The sequence below is a fragment of the Musca domestica genome, unplaced genomic scaffold, assembly GCF_030504385.1.
Source record: "Musca domestica strain aabys unplaced genomic scaffold, Musca_domestica.polishedcontigs.V.1.1 37, whole genome shotgun sequence".
Taxonomy (NCBI): Eukaryota; Metazoa; Arthropoda; class Insecta; order Diptera; family Muscidae; genus Musca; species Musca domestica.
Genome location: NW_026712321.1, coordinates 5,561,600 through 5,578,370, shown reverse-complemented (window position 1 = coordinate 5,578,370; position 16,771 = coordinate 5,561,600). Strand labels below are relative to the sequence as shown.

The window sequence follows — 16,771 nt, the reverse complement described above, 5'->3', positions numbered from 1 at the left end:
CGCTCGTTCGGTGGCTAATGAAAACCAAAAGAAAATTTCTAAAATAAAAAATAACAAAGAAAATCAATAAAAATTTTGGAATACCATTTTTTATTTACATTGGAATAAGACTCGCGCCAATGGCCCGATAATTGCCGCCATGTATTATTGCCAATTTGTTTAGCCAATGGAAAAATTTTTCCCTCAACATTAAAGCCAATACAAAAAATATAGAGCTGCCAGATGTTATAGAAACCAAAACAAAAAAAAAAAATCTTTAAAAAAATAATAAACAAAATCCGATTCAATAACAACAACAACACTTACTCAGAGTTCACAACAAGTACTTGCCGAAACGAAAGAAAAAAACGTTGCTTTCGAAAACCACAAAAAATCATTTGGAAATCAGTCAGGCATTGCAAATGTTGGCGTCGCCAAGTAACAGCTGCTAAGACGGCACAAAAAAAACCAACAACAAAGTGTTTCTAATTTTTCTAAAACGACATCCTTTTGTGTGTCCCAAGTGTTCCTCATAAATTTTTTGTGACAAGTGTTAAATATTTTTGAAAATCGCTCTTAAAAAAATATTGAAATACAAAATCAATAAAAATTCAAGTGTTTAAATTCCCAAAGAAAAACCAACCCAACCAACAACAAACCTCCAATATTCTACAATAATAACAACAATAAAACAAAAATACTCTGCCGTCCTTTTGCATCAAGTCACCTGTCAGTGTCTCGACAGACATCACACAACGTCACTGCGACATTGAAACAAACAACAGCAACAACAACTATTTCTACAAACAACAAAAATCGTCATCATCACCATGTCGGCAATTAGCAATCGCAGTCAAAAAATGGAACAACAGGTTTGTACACAAAAATGGAAAATTGAAAAGGCAAAAACAGCAACAACAACAAAAAAAAAAAAACGAAATCGCAAAATTCGCACAGTTTTCAATGGTGGAAAATACGATTGTGTCACATTCAGTGGGAATTTTTCAATTATGGTGAAATGGAAAGTTACAGTTACAGATTTGAAATCAAAAAAAGTTCAGAAGACATATCTATTAAACGTGGATTTTTTTTAAATATTTTTTTGAATGTTTGACGAACCAGAATTTTTCGAAAACTATTTTTAGGAAATATTGCGAAAAAAAAATGTTTTTCAAATCACAAACGTGGATTTATTTAAATATTTTTTTGAAAATGTGATGAACGTGGGTTTTTTAAAAAATATTTTTCTAAATATTCGATGAACGTGGATTTTTTAAAAAATATTTTTTTTTTGAATATTCGATGAACGTGGATTTTTTAGAAAATATATTTCTAAAAATTCGATGAACGTGGATTTTTTAAAAAATATATTTCTAAAAATTCGATGAACGTGGATTTTTTAAAAAAATATTTTTTAAATATTCGATGAACCTGGATTTTTTATAAAATATTTTTCTAAATATTCGATAAACGTGGATTTAAAAAAAAGATCTGAATATTCGATAAACGTGGATTTAAAAAAAAGATCTGAATATTCGATAAACGTGGATTTAAAAAAAAGATCTGAATTTTCCATGATCGTAGATTTTGAAAAAAATATATTTTTCTGAATATTCGATGAACGTGGATTTTTTAAAAAATATTCTTCTAAATATTCAATTAACGTGGAATTTTTAGAAAATATTTTTCTGAATATTCGATTAACGTGGAATTTTTAGAAAATATTTTTCTGAATATTCGATTAACGTGGATTTTTTAAAAAAATATTTTTCTGAATATTCGATTAACGTGGAATTTTTAGAAAATATTTTTCTGAATATTCGATTAACGTGGATTTTTTAAAAAAATATTTTTCTAAATATTAGATAAACGTGGATTTAAAAAAAGATCTGAATATTCGATAAACGTGGATTTAAAAAAAAGATCTGAATATTCGATAAACGTGGATTTAAAAAAAAGATCTGAATATTCCATGAACGTAGATTTTGAAAAAAAAATATTTTTTTCTGAATATTCGATGAACGTGGATTAAAAAATTTTTCTGAATATTCGATGAACGGGGATTCATTTAAAATTTTTTTCTGAATATTCGATGAACGTCGATTTTTTTAAAAATATTTTTATAAATTTTTTCATATATTGGACTTTTTATAAAAAAAAATATAAATTGGAATAAAATGAAAATGGATTAAAAAATATTTTCCAAGATTCAAAATTTTTCAAATTTTTCATCAAAAATGAATGTAAAAAATTATGGAGATAATTTCACAAACGTAGATTAAAAAAAAAAATAGAAGATCGCCGTATGTAAAGATTTTTAAGAATATTTTTGGGAGTTCTTACAAACGTGAACTTTTTTAAAACGTTTTTTGGAGGATGGACTTTTTAGAAAATATTTTTTAGAATTGGAAAGAAATGGGAATGGATTTAAAGAAAAAAATATTTTCCAGGAGATATATCAAATGTGGACTAAAAATATATTTTTTGGGAGTAGATTTTTTTTAATGTAGATTTTTTTAAAAATATTTTTTTGAATATTTGACAAACGTTAACCTTTAAAAAATATGTTTCTGTATATTTCACAAGCGCCGATTTAAAAAAAATGTTTTTGGGAAGTTTTTACAGACGTGGATTAAAAAAATTGGAGGTTTTTACAAATGTGGATTTTTTAAAAATATATTGTGTAGGAGATACGAAAAAGGTGAATTTAAAGAAAAAACTTTTTTGGAAACGTGCATTTAAAAAAAAAAAAAATATTTTTTGAGGGGTCCTACAAACGTGTTTTCTTAAAAAAGTATTATTGAGGCTTCTTACAAACGAGGATATTTCAAAAAAATATTATTTGGAAGTTCTTACAAACGTGGAGTTTTTAAAAAATATTTTTTGGGAGTTCTTACAAACGTGGATTTTTTAAAAAATATATGTGGGCATTCTTAGAAACTTTGAGTTTTTAAAAAACATTTTTTGGGAGTTCTTACAAACGTGGATTTTTAAAAAATATATGTAAGCATTCCTAGAAACCTGGATTTTTAAAAAACATTTTTTGGGAGTTCTTTTATGTGTGGATTTAAAAAAATAATATTCTCAAAATTTCACAGACGTGGATCTTTAAGAACTATTTTTTCCTAAAATTTGACAAACGTGAGTTTTTTTTAAAAAAATATATTTTTTGAGAGTTCTTAGAAAAATGGATTTTTCAAAAAATATTTTTTAATAATTACTGCAATAGTGGATTTTTTAAAAAATATTTTTTTTAATAATTACATCAAACGTGGATTTTTTAAAAAATATTTTTTTATAATTACAGCAAGCGTAAATTATTTTAAAAATATATTTTTAATAATTACAGCAAATGTGGATTTTTAAAAATATTAATATTTATAGCAAAAGTGGTTTTTAATAAAAAATATTTTTTTTTTTAAATTACAGCAAACGTCCTTTTTTAAAAAAAAATATTTTTAATAATTACTGCACACGTGGATATTTTTAAAAATATTTTTTAATAATTACTGCAAAAAAGGGTATTTTTTTGTAGTTTCTTCAAATGTGGATTTTTATAAAATATTTTTCGGAAGATTTTTACGAACGTGGATATTTTTAAAAATATTTTTTTTAATACTTCACAAACGTGGATCCTTAAAAAATATTTTTTGAATACTTCACAAACGTGGATCCTTAAAAAAATATTTTTTTGAATACTTCACAAACGTGGATCCTTAAAAAATATTTTTTGAATACTTCACAAACGTGGATCCTTAAAAAATATTTTTTATAGATTTGCCAAAAGTGGATTTTTTAAAAAAATATTTTATAGCAGATTTGACAAAAGTGGATTTTTAAATTAAAAAAAAAAAACTTATTTAGTAGATTTGTCAAATGTGGGTTATTTTAGAGGATTTGAAAAACGGGGATTTTTTAAAAAAATATATTTTTTAGGAGTCATTACAAACGGGGAATTTTTTAGTAGGTTGTCTTTTTAAAAAATATTTTTAAAGATTTGACAAACTGGGATTTGAAAAAAACATTTGGATATGGCTGATGTTATTTTTTTATTAAGTTTTTTCTGTCGTGAATTTTTTGATTTTTTTATGGGTTGTGGTACTCGCCTTAATTTTTAATATGTTAAGGCTCGATGACAGCCAGCTCAAACTCGATGAGCTAAAAATAATCCCTTTAGGTTCTATAGTAGCGGTGAAATTTGAAAGAAACAATTTTAAATCGTGAATTGTTTAAAAAGAATTTGTTAAACAAAAAATCTATTTAATAATATTTTATGCTGGTTTTTAAAGGCATATTTTTCAAATTTTTTGTCAGACCTTTTTTTTCGCCTATATTTGATCGACTACTATTTATCAAGATAAATAATAATTATGTGCCATCATCATAGTAAAGGGAAATATGTGCACCTGATTCTCTACGCCACGCAATTTTATTTTGCGCCCCCTCTACGTTTACTCCAAATCTCTACTAATTTTCACCCCAATTTCACGTGAGATGAGATAATTCCCTGCCATCGTAAAAAGTGCGAGTGTTAATTACTTACAGAGATGTCTAAAAGTTTTTCGTTCATTACCCTAAATGTTATTTCTTCTTCTCATCTTCGTGACTGAGTAAAAGTGTTAATTTTTTGGAAAGAGTTTCGCAAAAAGTTTTGCAAACGCTTTTTGCCAATTTCGGTAACTACAAATACGAAGTGTAAATAAGAAGAAATGTTATGAATAATTTAATTACATTTCATTATTAATTAAACTTTAATTTGATGAAGGCAGGGAATAAAAGGTTTATTAGGGGGTCTTTCATTGGTGGATTAATACTTAAGGGAAAGGGTTGTAATATGCTTTGGAAATAATTTTAAAGAATATTCTTAAAAAACTTCCTGAAAATAACTTTTTTAAAAATCAACTGTTGTGTCAACTGGTTTTTGTATATCCAGATATAAGGACTATTTTTCACGGACAAGTAATTATGGATTTTTGTTTATGAACTAATATTCGTAAATTTTTAAATTAATATTATTTCAATGTAAATTGGCCGTAGATATTTCTAAAGAGAATTTATTTCAAGAAAGAATAATTACGTTTTTTTTAATATTTTTGCAAAGGGCCAATTGTTAACGTGTAGGTTTAACAAATTATTTTAAAGGACCTTGAGATAAAAAATATTTTTTACGAACCATTAATTGTGGATTTTTTATAGACCAATATTCGTAATTTTTAAATTTATATTATTTCTTGGTACATTGTTCTAAATATATTTTTTTCAAGAACCAATAATTGTGTTTTTAAAAAAAAATATTTTTTTTAAAGGACCTATAATCATTGATTTTTTAAAGAGTATTTCTTAAGGACCTATAATGTTTTTTAAGAATTTCTAAAAACATTATGTTACATATATATTAAAAAAAAAGTTTTAAAGGACTAGTAATTTTGGATTTTAAAGTTTGTTCTTTCAAATACCTATAGCTGTGGATTTTTTAAGCCATATTTCCAAAAGGAACACCATAATTATGGAATTTTTAAGAAATATTTTTCATGATCTATAAACATAGATTTTTTAGAAGAATTTATTGCAAAGACCTATATTCGTGGCCCTTTACCGGATGGATTGGATTGTGTTTCACAGAATATATCTTCCTAGGACATGTTGGCGTGAAATTTTGAAAGACCAAAATATTAATAGAAGCTAAACTCCTAAAGAAAATATTAATAATTACACAGTAAAAATTAAAAAAAATCCAAACCTATATTACTTTGAAAAAAAAAAAATTCTAAAAATATTCACATCTATAATTTTTTAGAAATTTTTTCTTTAAAAATATGCATACACATTCTGTGACTTTGGAAAAATATTCTTTAAAAATATGCATACACATTCTGTGACTTTGGAAAATTTTTCATTTTTTCAGTAAAAATTAAAAAAAAAAAAAAAACCAAACCTATATTACTTTGAAAAAAATATCCACATCTATAATTTTTTGAGATTTTTTCTTTAAAAATACGCATACACATTATTAAAATTAAATAATCCACGCCTTTGGAAGTTTTTAAAAAATAAACGTCGTTGGAATCTTTTTCTGAAAAAAATCCAAGCCTTTCGGAAGGATTTGAGAAATATATATATATATATATATATATATATATATATATATATATATATATATATATATATATATACATATATATATATATATATATATATATATATATATATATATATATATATATATATATATATATATATATATATATATGTATATATATATATTTTTTTTTTTAATTAAACGGCCACAGAAGTCTTTCAAAAAAAAATATATTTAAAAAATCCGAAGTCTTCGAAAATAAAAAAATATAAAAAAATATAAAAATATATATATATATATATATATATATATATATATATATATATATATATATATATATATATATATATATATATATATATATATATATATATATATATATATATATGTATATATATATATTTTTTTTTTAATTAAACGGCCACAGAAGTCTTTCAAAAAAAAATATATTTAAAAAATCCGAAGTCTTCGAAAAAAAAATAAAATTAAAAATTAAAAAAATAGCTAAAATTTAAAATTCAAAAAATAGCTAAGTTCGGCAGGGCCTTTTAATACCCTCCACCATTTAAAATTTTCAAAAAAAAAATTCGAAAATTAACACTTAATTTAAAACTGTTATATGGGGACCATACGAAGATGTGGACCATTTTTTGCCATAGGTTGTAGTATCCATTAAGATTTTCCAATACGAAATTTGAAACGATTTCGGAGGATAATGTTGCTGAAGTCATCAAAACATCGACTATCGTGAGGTACCATTATATGGGGGCTATACGAAGATGTGGACTTGCATACAAAAATGTTTGTCATAGGCTGTAGTACCCATTACGTACTTCAAATATGAAAATTGAAATTATTTCAGTAAATAGTATCGCAAAAATCATGAAAATGCCGAATATCGGGAAAGAAACGTTATATGGGGGCTATAAGAAGACGTGGACCTGAATTCAAAAATTTTTTTATGGGCTGTAGTGCTCATTACGAACTTCAAATATGAAATTTGAAATAATCCCGGTACAAAATTTCACTAAAATTATGAAAATACCGAATATCGGGAGGTACCGTTATATGGGGACTATACGAAAACGTGGACCGACCTGACCCATTTACGAACTTAACCCCACATCTTCTGAAGTCTTTGCAAGAAAAGTTTTTAAAAATTTATGTCCTTTTATTTATTTACTTATTTATTATTATTACTTTTATTTATTTTTTTCTTTTTTGAGAAAATATTTTAAAAAATCCCACGTCCATATATATTTATCAAAAATGAAAACAAAAATACGATAGTTATTAAAAAATTAAATCCATGTCCGTTAAATTCTTGAAAAAATCTGCCTCAGTTAATGTTTAAAAAATATTTTGAAACATTTTTAAAATTTTAATGAAAAATAATTCATAAAAAATCCACGCCTTTCAAAGTCTTTGAAAATATTTTCAATACAATTCACGCCTTGGGAAGACTTTGAAAAAACACTTTTTAAAAAAAGCTATGCCTCCAAAAGTCTCCAAAAATATGTTAAAAAAATTCAAGTCTTTAATGTTTTGTATTTAATATTCTTTAGATGTCTTTGAAAAATATTAAAAAAAATATACTACATCTCGTCTCCAAAAAAAATGTTGTTTTAAAAAGCCTTTTTTTTTGAAAAATTTATAATTTCAAAAAACGTAAACAAATATTTTTAAAAAAATCAATTTTTTATTTTATTTAAAAAAAATATTCAGTTTAAAAAAATACATTTCAACTAGTCCTGTAGAAAAGCGTATAGAACTTTCTCAACATATTTCCTCTCATTCCCCCGCCTGATGTTAATCCCGATTGTTAACACCCGGTTCCTTATTCCCCCCCACATAAAGGCATTCACCCGTGTTAATAGTCCATATTTTTTATTATTGATGTTAATCACAAAAAAAGGACACAACATTAATTTACATGTTTACACAACACTACACACACATACATACATATGTATGTGTTTATGTTCTCATATTGGGGTGGATTTTTTCTGAAGAGCCACTACTCAAAAGAGGATATTTCTCGATGTAAAAAACTGTGATTGAAAAAAATTGCTGATTTATGTTCACTTCCCCTCCCGCTCCCTCTCCCCTCAGCAAATCGCTCACATTGCAGAGTAATTACTCACACCATAATGTCCTTTGTGTTGATGTTATAACCTATTGTCCTTGTAGTTGTTATTGTCTCTAAGTGTTTATGTCTGTTTACCCCAAGGGTTCTATTGTTGATGATTTACATACATTACTCGTAAAGTGTGTGTGTGAGTGCGTGTGAGTTTGATAATTACCAGAGAGTTTACAATCAAAGAACAAAGGGAGAGAGGGGAGAGGAGTATGAGAGTGCAATAGTAATTACCACAATGGCATAAAAATCCAGCCTTAACATTGACATCTACCACCACCGACAATGGCAAGAAAAACAATGACAGCAACCAAATGGCCATTGGTCAAAAAACAAATGACACAAGTGATGGTAGCCGGGAGAGAGAGAGAGAGAGAGAGAGAAAAAAATAAATAACAGGACATTAATCGATTATTATGGACATGAAGTAATTACAAAAATTACAACAAAATAACAACATCAACTAGGAATAAAAACTAAAAACAAATTATCCACACCTGTGTCCATGGCTAGAATACAGATGGAACAACTACTGCCACTACAGGTCCTCTCCAATATCTATGTGTGTGTCCTGTACTCACCCTCCGCTTGAAGAAAGTCTGACACGCTTTCTCTCCCCAATTTGACGGGGACAATTTAATGGTCTATCACCCGGACACGAAATGACCTAAAAATAAACGGACATTCAATTAAATTGTCTTTAATGAAGCGAAAACCAAAAATGGAAGACAAGCTCAACAAATTACCCTTTCTCCCCCACACCATCTACTCCAACTATGATATACCTCTGCACCTGCCCCACAAGCTGCGGAATAATTTTTTTATTTTATTTATTTTTTTTTTTTTTGAACCGCTCAATAAATTTTTAATTATATTTTTTTAATTAAAATGAAACCGAAGAAAACACAACGACATTTTTTCCGAACTCGCCCCCAAGGACAACCCTTTGTATTGACTGATTGGTCCTCATTGACCAGGCCAATTATTTATTTGTTTTCGCAAGAACAAACAAGTCTCTAACAAGGAAACACAATGCACCTTGAATTCTCAAGTAAGTCACTCTCTGGGGGTGAACTGGCATCCTATCGATCTAATTGAAGAGCTTGTTGTTTTGCTTGATGATTGCAATGCTGTTGTTGTTGTTGACATCTCTATCCCCATCGTCCTTTTGCGAACGTCAATAACAAACATTTGTAGCAAAATAACAATTGCTAAATCACAATAAAAATCATTATTTCTTTCTCAAGTGTTTCCGTGCACAGCACTCACCTTCATTAATTTGAAGAGGTCCTCGGAGAAATGCAAGGGCAAAATGGAAAAAAGGATGAGGTCCCTTTGGAAAATATCAAAGAAAAAAAATTAAATTTAGCAGGAAGGAGTGGTTATCGACAACATTTTCGATAGAAATTGTTGTTATCGATAACATTTTCTATAGAAATTGCTGTTATCGACAACATTTTCTATAGAAATTGTTGTTATCGACAACTTTCCTTGTTATCGACAACATTTTCTATACAGAAATTTTTGTTATCGACAACATTTTCTATACAGAAATTGATGTTATCGACAACATTTTCTATACAGAAATTGTTGTTATCGACAACATTTTCTATACAGAAATTGTTGTTATCGACAAAATTTTCTATACAGAAATTGTTGTTATCGACAACATTTTCTATAGAAAAGTTGTTATCGACAACATTTTCTATAGAAAAAGTTGTTATCAACAACATTTTCTATAGAAAAAGTTGTTATCGACAACATTTTCTATAGAAAAAGTTGTTATCGACAACATTTTCTATAGAAAAAGTTGTTATCGACAACATTTTCTACAGAAATTGTTGTTATCGACAACATTTTCCATAGAAAAATGTTGTTATCGACAACATTTTCCATAGAAAAATGTTGTTATCGACAACATTTTCCATAGAAAAATGTTGTTATCGACAACATTTTCCATAGAAAAATGTTGTTATCGACAACATTTTCCATAGAAAAATGTTGTTATCGACAACATTTTCTATAGGAAATTGTTGTTATCGACAACATTTTCTATAGGAAATTGTTGTTATCGACAACATTTTCTATAGGAAATTGTTGTTATCGACAACATTTTCTATAGGAAATTGTTGTTATCGACAACATTTTCTATAGGAAATTGTTGTTGTCGACTACATTTTCTATAGAAAATTGTTGTTATCGACAACATTTTCTATAGAAATTATTGTTATCGACAACATTTTTTATAGAAACTATTGTTATCGACAACAGTTTCTATAGAAATTGTTGTTATCGAAAAACATTTTCTATAGAAATTGTTGTTATCGACAACATTTTCTATAGAAATTATTGTTATCGACAGCATTTTCTATAGAAATTATTGTTATCGACAATATTTTCAATAGAAAATTGTTGTTTTCGACAACATTTTCTATAGAAATTATTGTTATCGAATTTCTATAGAAAAAAAAAATATTGTTATCGACAACATTTTCTATAGAAATTGTACTTATCGACAACATATTCTATAGAAATTGCTGTTATCGACCACATCTTCTATAGGAATTTATGTTATCGACAAAGTGTTCTATAGAAATTGCTGTTATCGACAAAATTTTCTACAGAAATTGCTGTTATCGACAACATGTTCAATAGAAATTGCTGTTATCGACAACATTTTCAATAGAATTTGCTGTTATCGACAAAATTTTCTATAAAAATTCCTGTTATCGACAACATTTGCTATAGGAATTGATGTTATCGACAACATTTTCTATAGAAAATGTTGTTATCGAACAACTTTTCTATAGAAAATGTCGTTATGGAACAACTTTTATACTGAAAAATTTGTTATCGAAGAACTTTTATGCTGAAAAATTTGTTATCGGCAACATTTTCTATAGAAAACACTGTTATCGAGCAACTTTTTTTTAAATTCTTGCCACCAATAATTTTTCTCCAAAAAAATTTATAAATCAGCCGTTTAATTGAAAATTTTATTATCTACAAATTTTGCTGAATTTTCTCTTTTATCGAAATTAGCTTTCTTTGAAAAAAAAATCAGTTTTTATCCTCTTCTTTACAAAGTATCATAGCCATAATTTTTTTTATTAAAACTTAGATTTCTTTGAACAGCTTGTGTTTATAATTCCTTCTATCTTCATTATCCCTCTCTCTCTCTCCCTCTTTCTCTCCGCGCACCATTATCACAAAATTTCCCGTGAATCAATCGCTTTTGACAAGCCCCTTCCAAATTATTTTTCTCGAACAAAGTATTATTGCTGTGCTGTTCGGTGTTATTGTTTTGCTGGCTTTCAACCTTCTGTCACCGGCCAAGGATCCTTGACAACCAAAACTTTTGTTGAAAGTGGTTCTTACAATGAGATTGAGTAGACCCCTTCTCCCCGACCCTCCCCCGAAAAAGCACTCATAAAAATGGAATGCTCCTCTAACAATATTGACAATCGACAATTTATCGAGAATCGAGGGTGGCATCGGATCGAATACTTTTCGTGTAGTTATTTATTTATTTATGATTGTTTACTCTTTTTAAGACTGCAGCAAAATTTGAAATGTTAGACAACGGTGGCATTGTTGTTGTTTTTTTTTTCCTGGTATCCTTTTGATGCACTTATCCTTCAATAAGAAAAGCCGCATTCAATGAAATCGTCCAAATGATTCAGAGAATGAAGACAGCACAACAAAAACATTTCTTTTCGATTGGGAATTTGGAAGAGAAGTCATTGATTCGTGTTGTTCAAAAATGTAAGTGGCTCAATAACCTCAAAAACATAAAATTATCCGAAAAAGTTGTGTGGATGGGGGTCTGTGTGTGTGTGTGTTTGTACGTGGGGGAGGAATTGCTGGTGTTTCCTGATTTTAGTTTTTGATTGTGTAGATATTTATTATTTATTTGTTGCCGTGGCAGCCGCAAAAAAGCCAGCAAAAACAAACCAGCAAAATCAAACAAAACACTCATAATCGAAAATGTCTGAAAATATGGTGCAAAGAACCACCAAATGTTCTAAAAAGACCACTAGACAGGTTCGATGTTCAAATTGTTTAAAGAAAATCAGCCGAAAAAAATTTGTTGCTGGAAAAGCTAATCGATATCAAGATTTTCTAGAAAAACAAATTTCGATAACAAGATTTTCTAGGAAAACAATGTTCGATAATAATATATTCGATGGGAAATGTTGTCGATAACAACTTTTTCTATAGAAAATGTTGTCGATAACAACAATTTCTAGAGAAAACGTTGTCGATAACAACAATTTCTATAGAAAACGTTGTCGATAACAACAATTTCTATAGAAAATGTTGTCGATAACAACAATTTCTATAGAAAATATTGTCGATAACAACAATTTCTATAAAAAGTAGTATCGATAAGTAAATTTCCCTTATAAAAAATAACAATTTCCTCTCCAAGTTATTCGATAACACCATTGTATGGTTGTTTGTATGAACTGGAATAGCTACATCTTTCGATGTCACATGGAAACACCCATATTGTTGTCAAATCTTCTTTCATTTACAACACCATTGCAACACATTATTTGCCAGGATTTGCTGTCTGCCTCTGTGTGTTGTGTGTGCTGTTGATGTTGTTATTTGTTGGCAAGGCGTTCGGTGCCGTTTGGAGCAACTGCAACTCTGCTGACTCAGATGAATTCCTTAAGCATGTTTAGAATACTTTGAAATCCTTCCAGCTTTTCAGCTGTCACAAAAAGAAGCACAGAACTCATGCAATCTGCTTGCATTGCCAATACAAGCCACCATTGAAAGGAGGCGGGTAGTGGGGGGAGTGGTTGATAGCAACAATGAAGTGTCTGCAAACATTTGTTGGCTTGTTTATTGGGTTGTTGATGTTGTTTTATGGCAACCACAAAAATATTTGACACTCATTCGTTTATCAAGTCGAAGCGAAGGCAAAAACGAAAAAAAAAAAAAAAACAACAACAAAAGAAATGGAAGTTGTAAAGTTTTTGCTTCGCTTTGAAGTTATTGTGCAGCAGCGGAATTCCATGGAGGGCTTTAGATTTGTAACATGTGTTATCGGTTATGTGAAATGCAGTATTCGATTGTCAAGAGATTATGGGTTATCTTCGAATTGATATGGAAGGGGGCGTTAGTTGGGATAGACATGCGGAAGACAGGATGTGTCGGTGCTTTGACAATATTGAAGTGCTTGCATGCCAAAAAAGAGGTAAATCGATAAATAAGAGTGAGGGGAAATTATGAAACGAAAAAGGTAGACGAAGTTTTTTGATTGAAAAATGTTACAGAAAAAATTGTTATCGACAAAATTTCATATAGTAAAAGTTGTTATCGACAATATTTTCTATAGAAATGGTTGTTATCGATAACATTTTCTGAAGAAATGGATGTTATCGACAGTTAACAGTGTTAACAGTTTCTATAGAAATTGTTGTTATCGACACCATTTTCTATAGAAATTGTTGTTATCGACAACATTTTCTATAGAAATTGTTGTTATCGACAACATTTTCTATAGAAATTGTTGTTATCGACAACATTTTCTATAGAAATTGTTGTTATCGACAACATTTTCTATAGAAATTGTTGTTATCGACAACATTTTCTATAGAAATGGGTGTTATCGACAACATTTTCTAATGAAATTGTTGTTATCGACAACATTTTCAATAGAAATTGTTGTTGTCGGCAATAGAAATTTTCAATAGAAATTGTAGTTATCGGCAACATTTTCTATAGAAATTGTTGTTATCGACAACAGTTTCTATAGAAATTGTTGTTATCGACAACAGTTTCTATAGAAATTGTTGTTATCGACAACAGTTTCTATAGAAATTGTTGTTATCGACAACAGTTTCTATAGAAATTGTTGTTATCGACAACAGTTTCTATAGAAATTGTTGTTATCGACATCATTTTCAATAGAAATTGTTGTTATCGGCAATATTTTCAATAGAAATTGTTGTTATCGGCAACATTTTCTATAGAAATTGTTGTTATCGACAACAGTTTCTATAGAAATTGTTGTTACCGACAACATTTTCAATAGAAATTGTTGTTATCGACAACATTTTCAATAGAAATTGTTGCTATCGACACCATTTGCTATAGAAATTGTTGCTATCGATAACATTTTCTATAGAAATTGTTGCTATCGACAACATTTTCTATAGAAATTGTTGTTATCGACAACATTTTCTATAGAAATTGTTGTTATCGACAACATTTTCTATAGAAATGGTTGTTATCGACAACATTTTATAGAGAAATCGTTGTTATCGACAACATTTTCTAGAGAAATAGTTGTTATCGACAATATTTTCTATAGAAATTGTTGTTATCGACAACCTTTTCTATGGAAATTGCTGTTATCGACAACATTTTCTATAGAAATTGCTGTTATCGATAACATTTTCTATAGAAATTGCTGTTATCGATAACATTTTCTATAGAAATTGCTGTTATCGACAACATTTTCTATAAAAATTAATGTTATCGACAACATTTTCTATAGAAATGCTTGTTATCGACAACATTTTCTATAGAAATGCTTGTTATTGACAACATTTTCTATAGAAATTGTTGTTATCGACAACATTTTCTGTAGAAATTGTTGTTATCGACACTATTCTCTAGATACAAAAAATACGAAATAAAAACGGTTTTGAATTTCAATAGCCTAACATTAAACATTTCTCCTAATTTTCATATACAAAGCATTGTAATCTCCAAAAAGCGAGAGTGTGTTGGCATTCATCAAATGGTCACAAATCCCTTTTTGGAAAAAAATCATCAGCCAATGTTCTTTTTTTTCGATGTCCGATAACAAAACCGACAACGGCAATGAAAACATGGCCAATAAGAAGGCGAATAAAACCAATGTTTTGAAACAAAAGGTTTCGTGAGAATAACAAACACCAACACACACACCCGCCCTCACCCAAACACACACATACAGATGGAAGTGAAAGTCTTTAATTAAAATGACCCAAATACAAAAGCGAATTGAAATGAAACGAATACAAAGCTGAGCCAAGAGGTGAAGGGAAAAAAGGACATTCATACATGTATTATACAAATACATGTGAAATATGTGGTCAGGCGTTGCGATATTTAATGTTAAATTCACATAAAAACGTAACGTTTCACTGGACTACAAAAAAGGGATAGCCAAAAAACTTTCAGTTTTTTCGGAATTTTTATCCAAACCGAAAAAAACATGGAAATTAATGAAAGCCCTGTGCTATTAAATCACCAGCCTCACATGAAGTCATGTTTCATCCAAAAATGGTAAGGGAATCCTTTGGTTTTTTGCTTCTTTGGAGGCATTGAATTTTAAACCCATAGCAGATAGATAGCCAGCGATGGTCCACATCGTTTGTCCTTTGATTTACGTGTATTTTATGGAACATATTTTTATTTCACACAATTAAGAGCAGATTTCAGTAAACAATACAAGAGAACAAAGAACTGGGAAAAACAGAAACTGAAAATGATTTCAACTCAAGGAAAAATGTAAATTTTATTTTTTTGCGCCTTCCCTGTGCCTCACCGAAAAGAATGCAAATGGCAACATTTTATTTTGGAGATTTTGAACCCATTTTTTTCCTTTTAGAAAAATAATTCTGCATTTGTCCTTTTTTTCCTGTTGTTGGTCAAAAATGGTCTGTGAGAACCAAGACAAACACTCTCCCACTCACACATACATAGAACAATTTGTCATATCAGTTTTTGATATGACCACAATGAAATGGTCCGTTTCATTATCCTTTTCTTTATTTGTGGTTTGTTCTTTTGTCAACAGTTCTTGGCATAGACAAATTAAAATAAACATAAACGTTTTAGATTAGAGTTTTGCTAATGAGAAGGGTTATTAGAAATGGCAGTTCTGACCCTCTTTAGAAAGAAAAAAAAACGTTCTTGGTACAAGTTTTTCAGCGAATAAAAGGGACGATAACAACATTTTCAAAAAAAAAATAAATAATAAAAGAATATATCAACATTTTTTTCTATAAGTAAAGTTGTTTGATAACAACATTTCTCTAGAAAATTTTATCGATAGCAACATTTTCGATAACATTTATTTTTTTTAATGTTGTCGATAACAATTTTTTCTTTAGAAAATATTATCGGCAACAATTTTTTCTGCAGAAACCACTGTCGATAACAACTTTTTCTTCGCAAATATTATGGATAACAATACTTTCTATTGAAAATATTGTAAATAACAAATATTTCCGATAAAAATTTTTTCTATAGAAAATATTGTCGATAACAATTTTTTTCTATAGCAAATATTGTCGATAACAATTTTTCAATAGAAAATGTTGTCGATAACAACAATTTCTATAGAAAATGTTGTCCATAACAACAATTTCTAGAGAAAATGTTGTCGATAACAACGAAATTTCTATAGAAAATGTTGTCGATAACAACAAAATTTCTATAGAAAATGTTGTCGAAAACAACAAAATTTCTATAGAAAATGTTGTCGATAACAACAAAAATTCTATAAAAAATGTTGTCGATAACAACAAAATTTCTATAGAAAATGTTGTCGATAACAACAAAATTTC

The 16,771-nt window shown here is 28.4% G+C and overlaps 1 protein-coding gene across 1 annotated transcript in view; it reads left to right on the top strand.

Annotated features, from left to right (window-relative positions):
- Nucleotides 1-16,771, top strand: part of LOC101888813 (protein king tubby) — a 219,378-nt gene continuing 202,607 nt past the window's right edge. Inside the window, exon 1 of the mRNA XM_005179474.4 lies at nucleotides 1-851. Within this exon, the coding sequence (XP_005179531.2) occupies nucleotides 810-851 (42 nt within the window). The 5' untranslated portion in view covers nucleotides 1-809. The remainder of the gene's footprint in view (nucleotides 852-16,771) is intronic.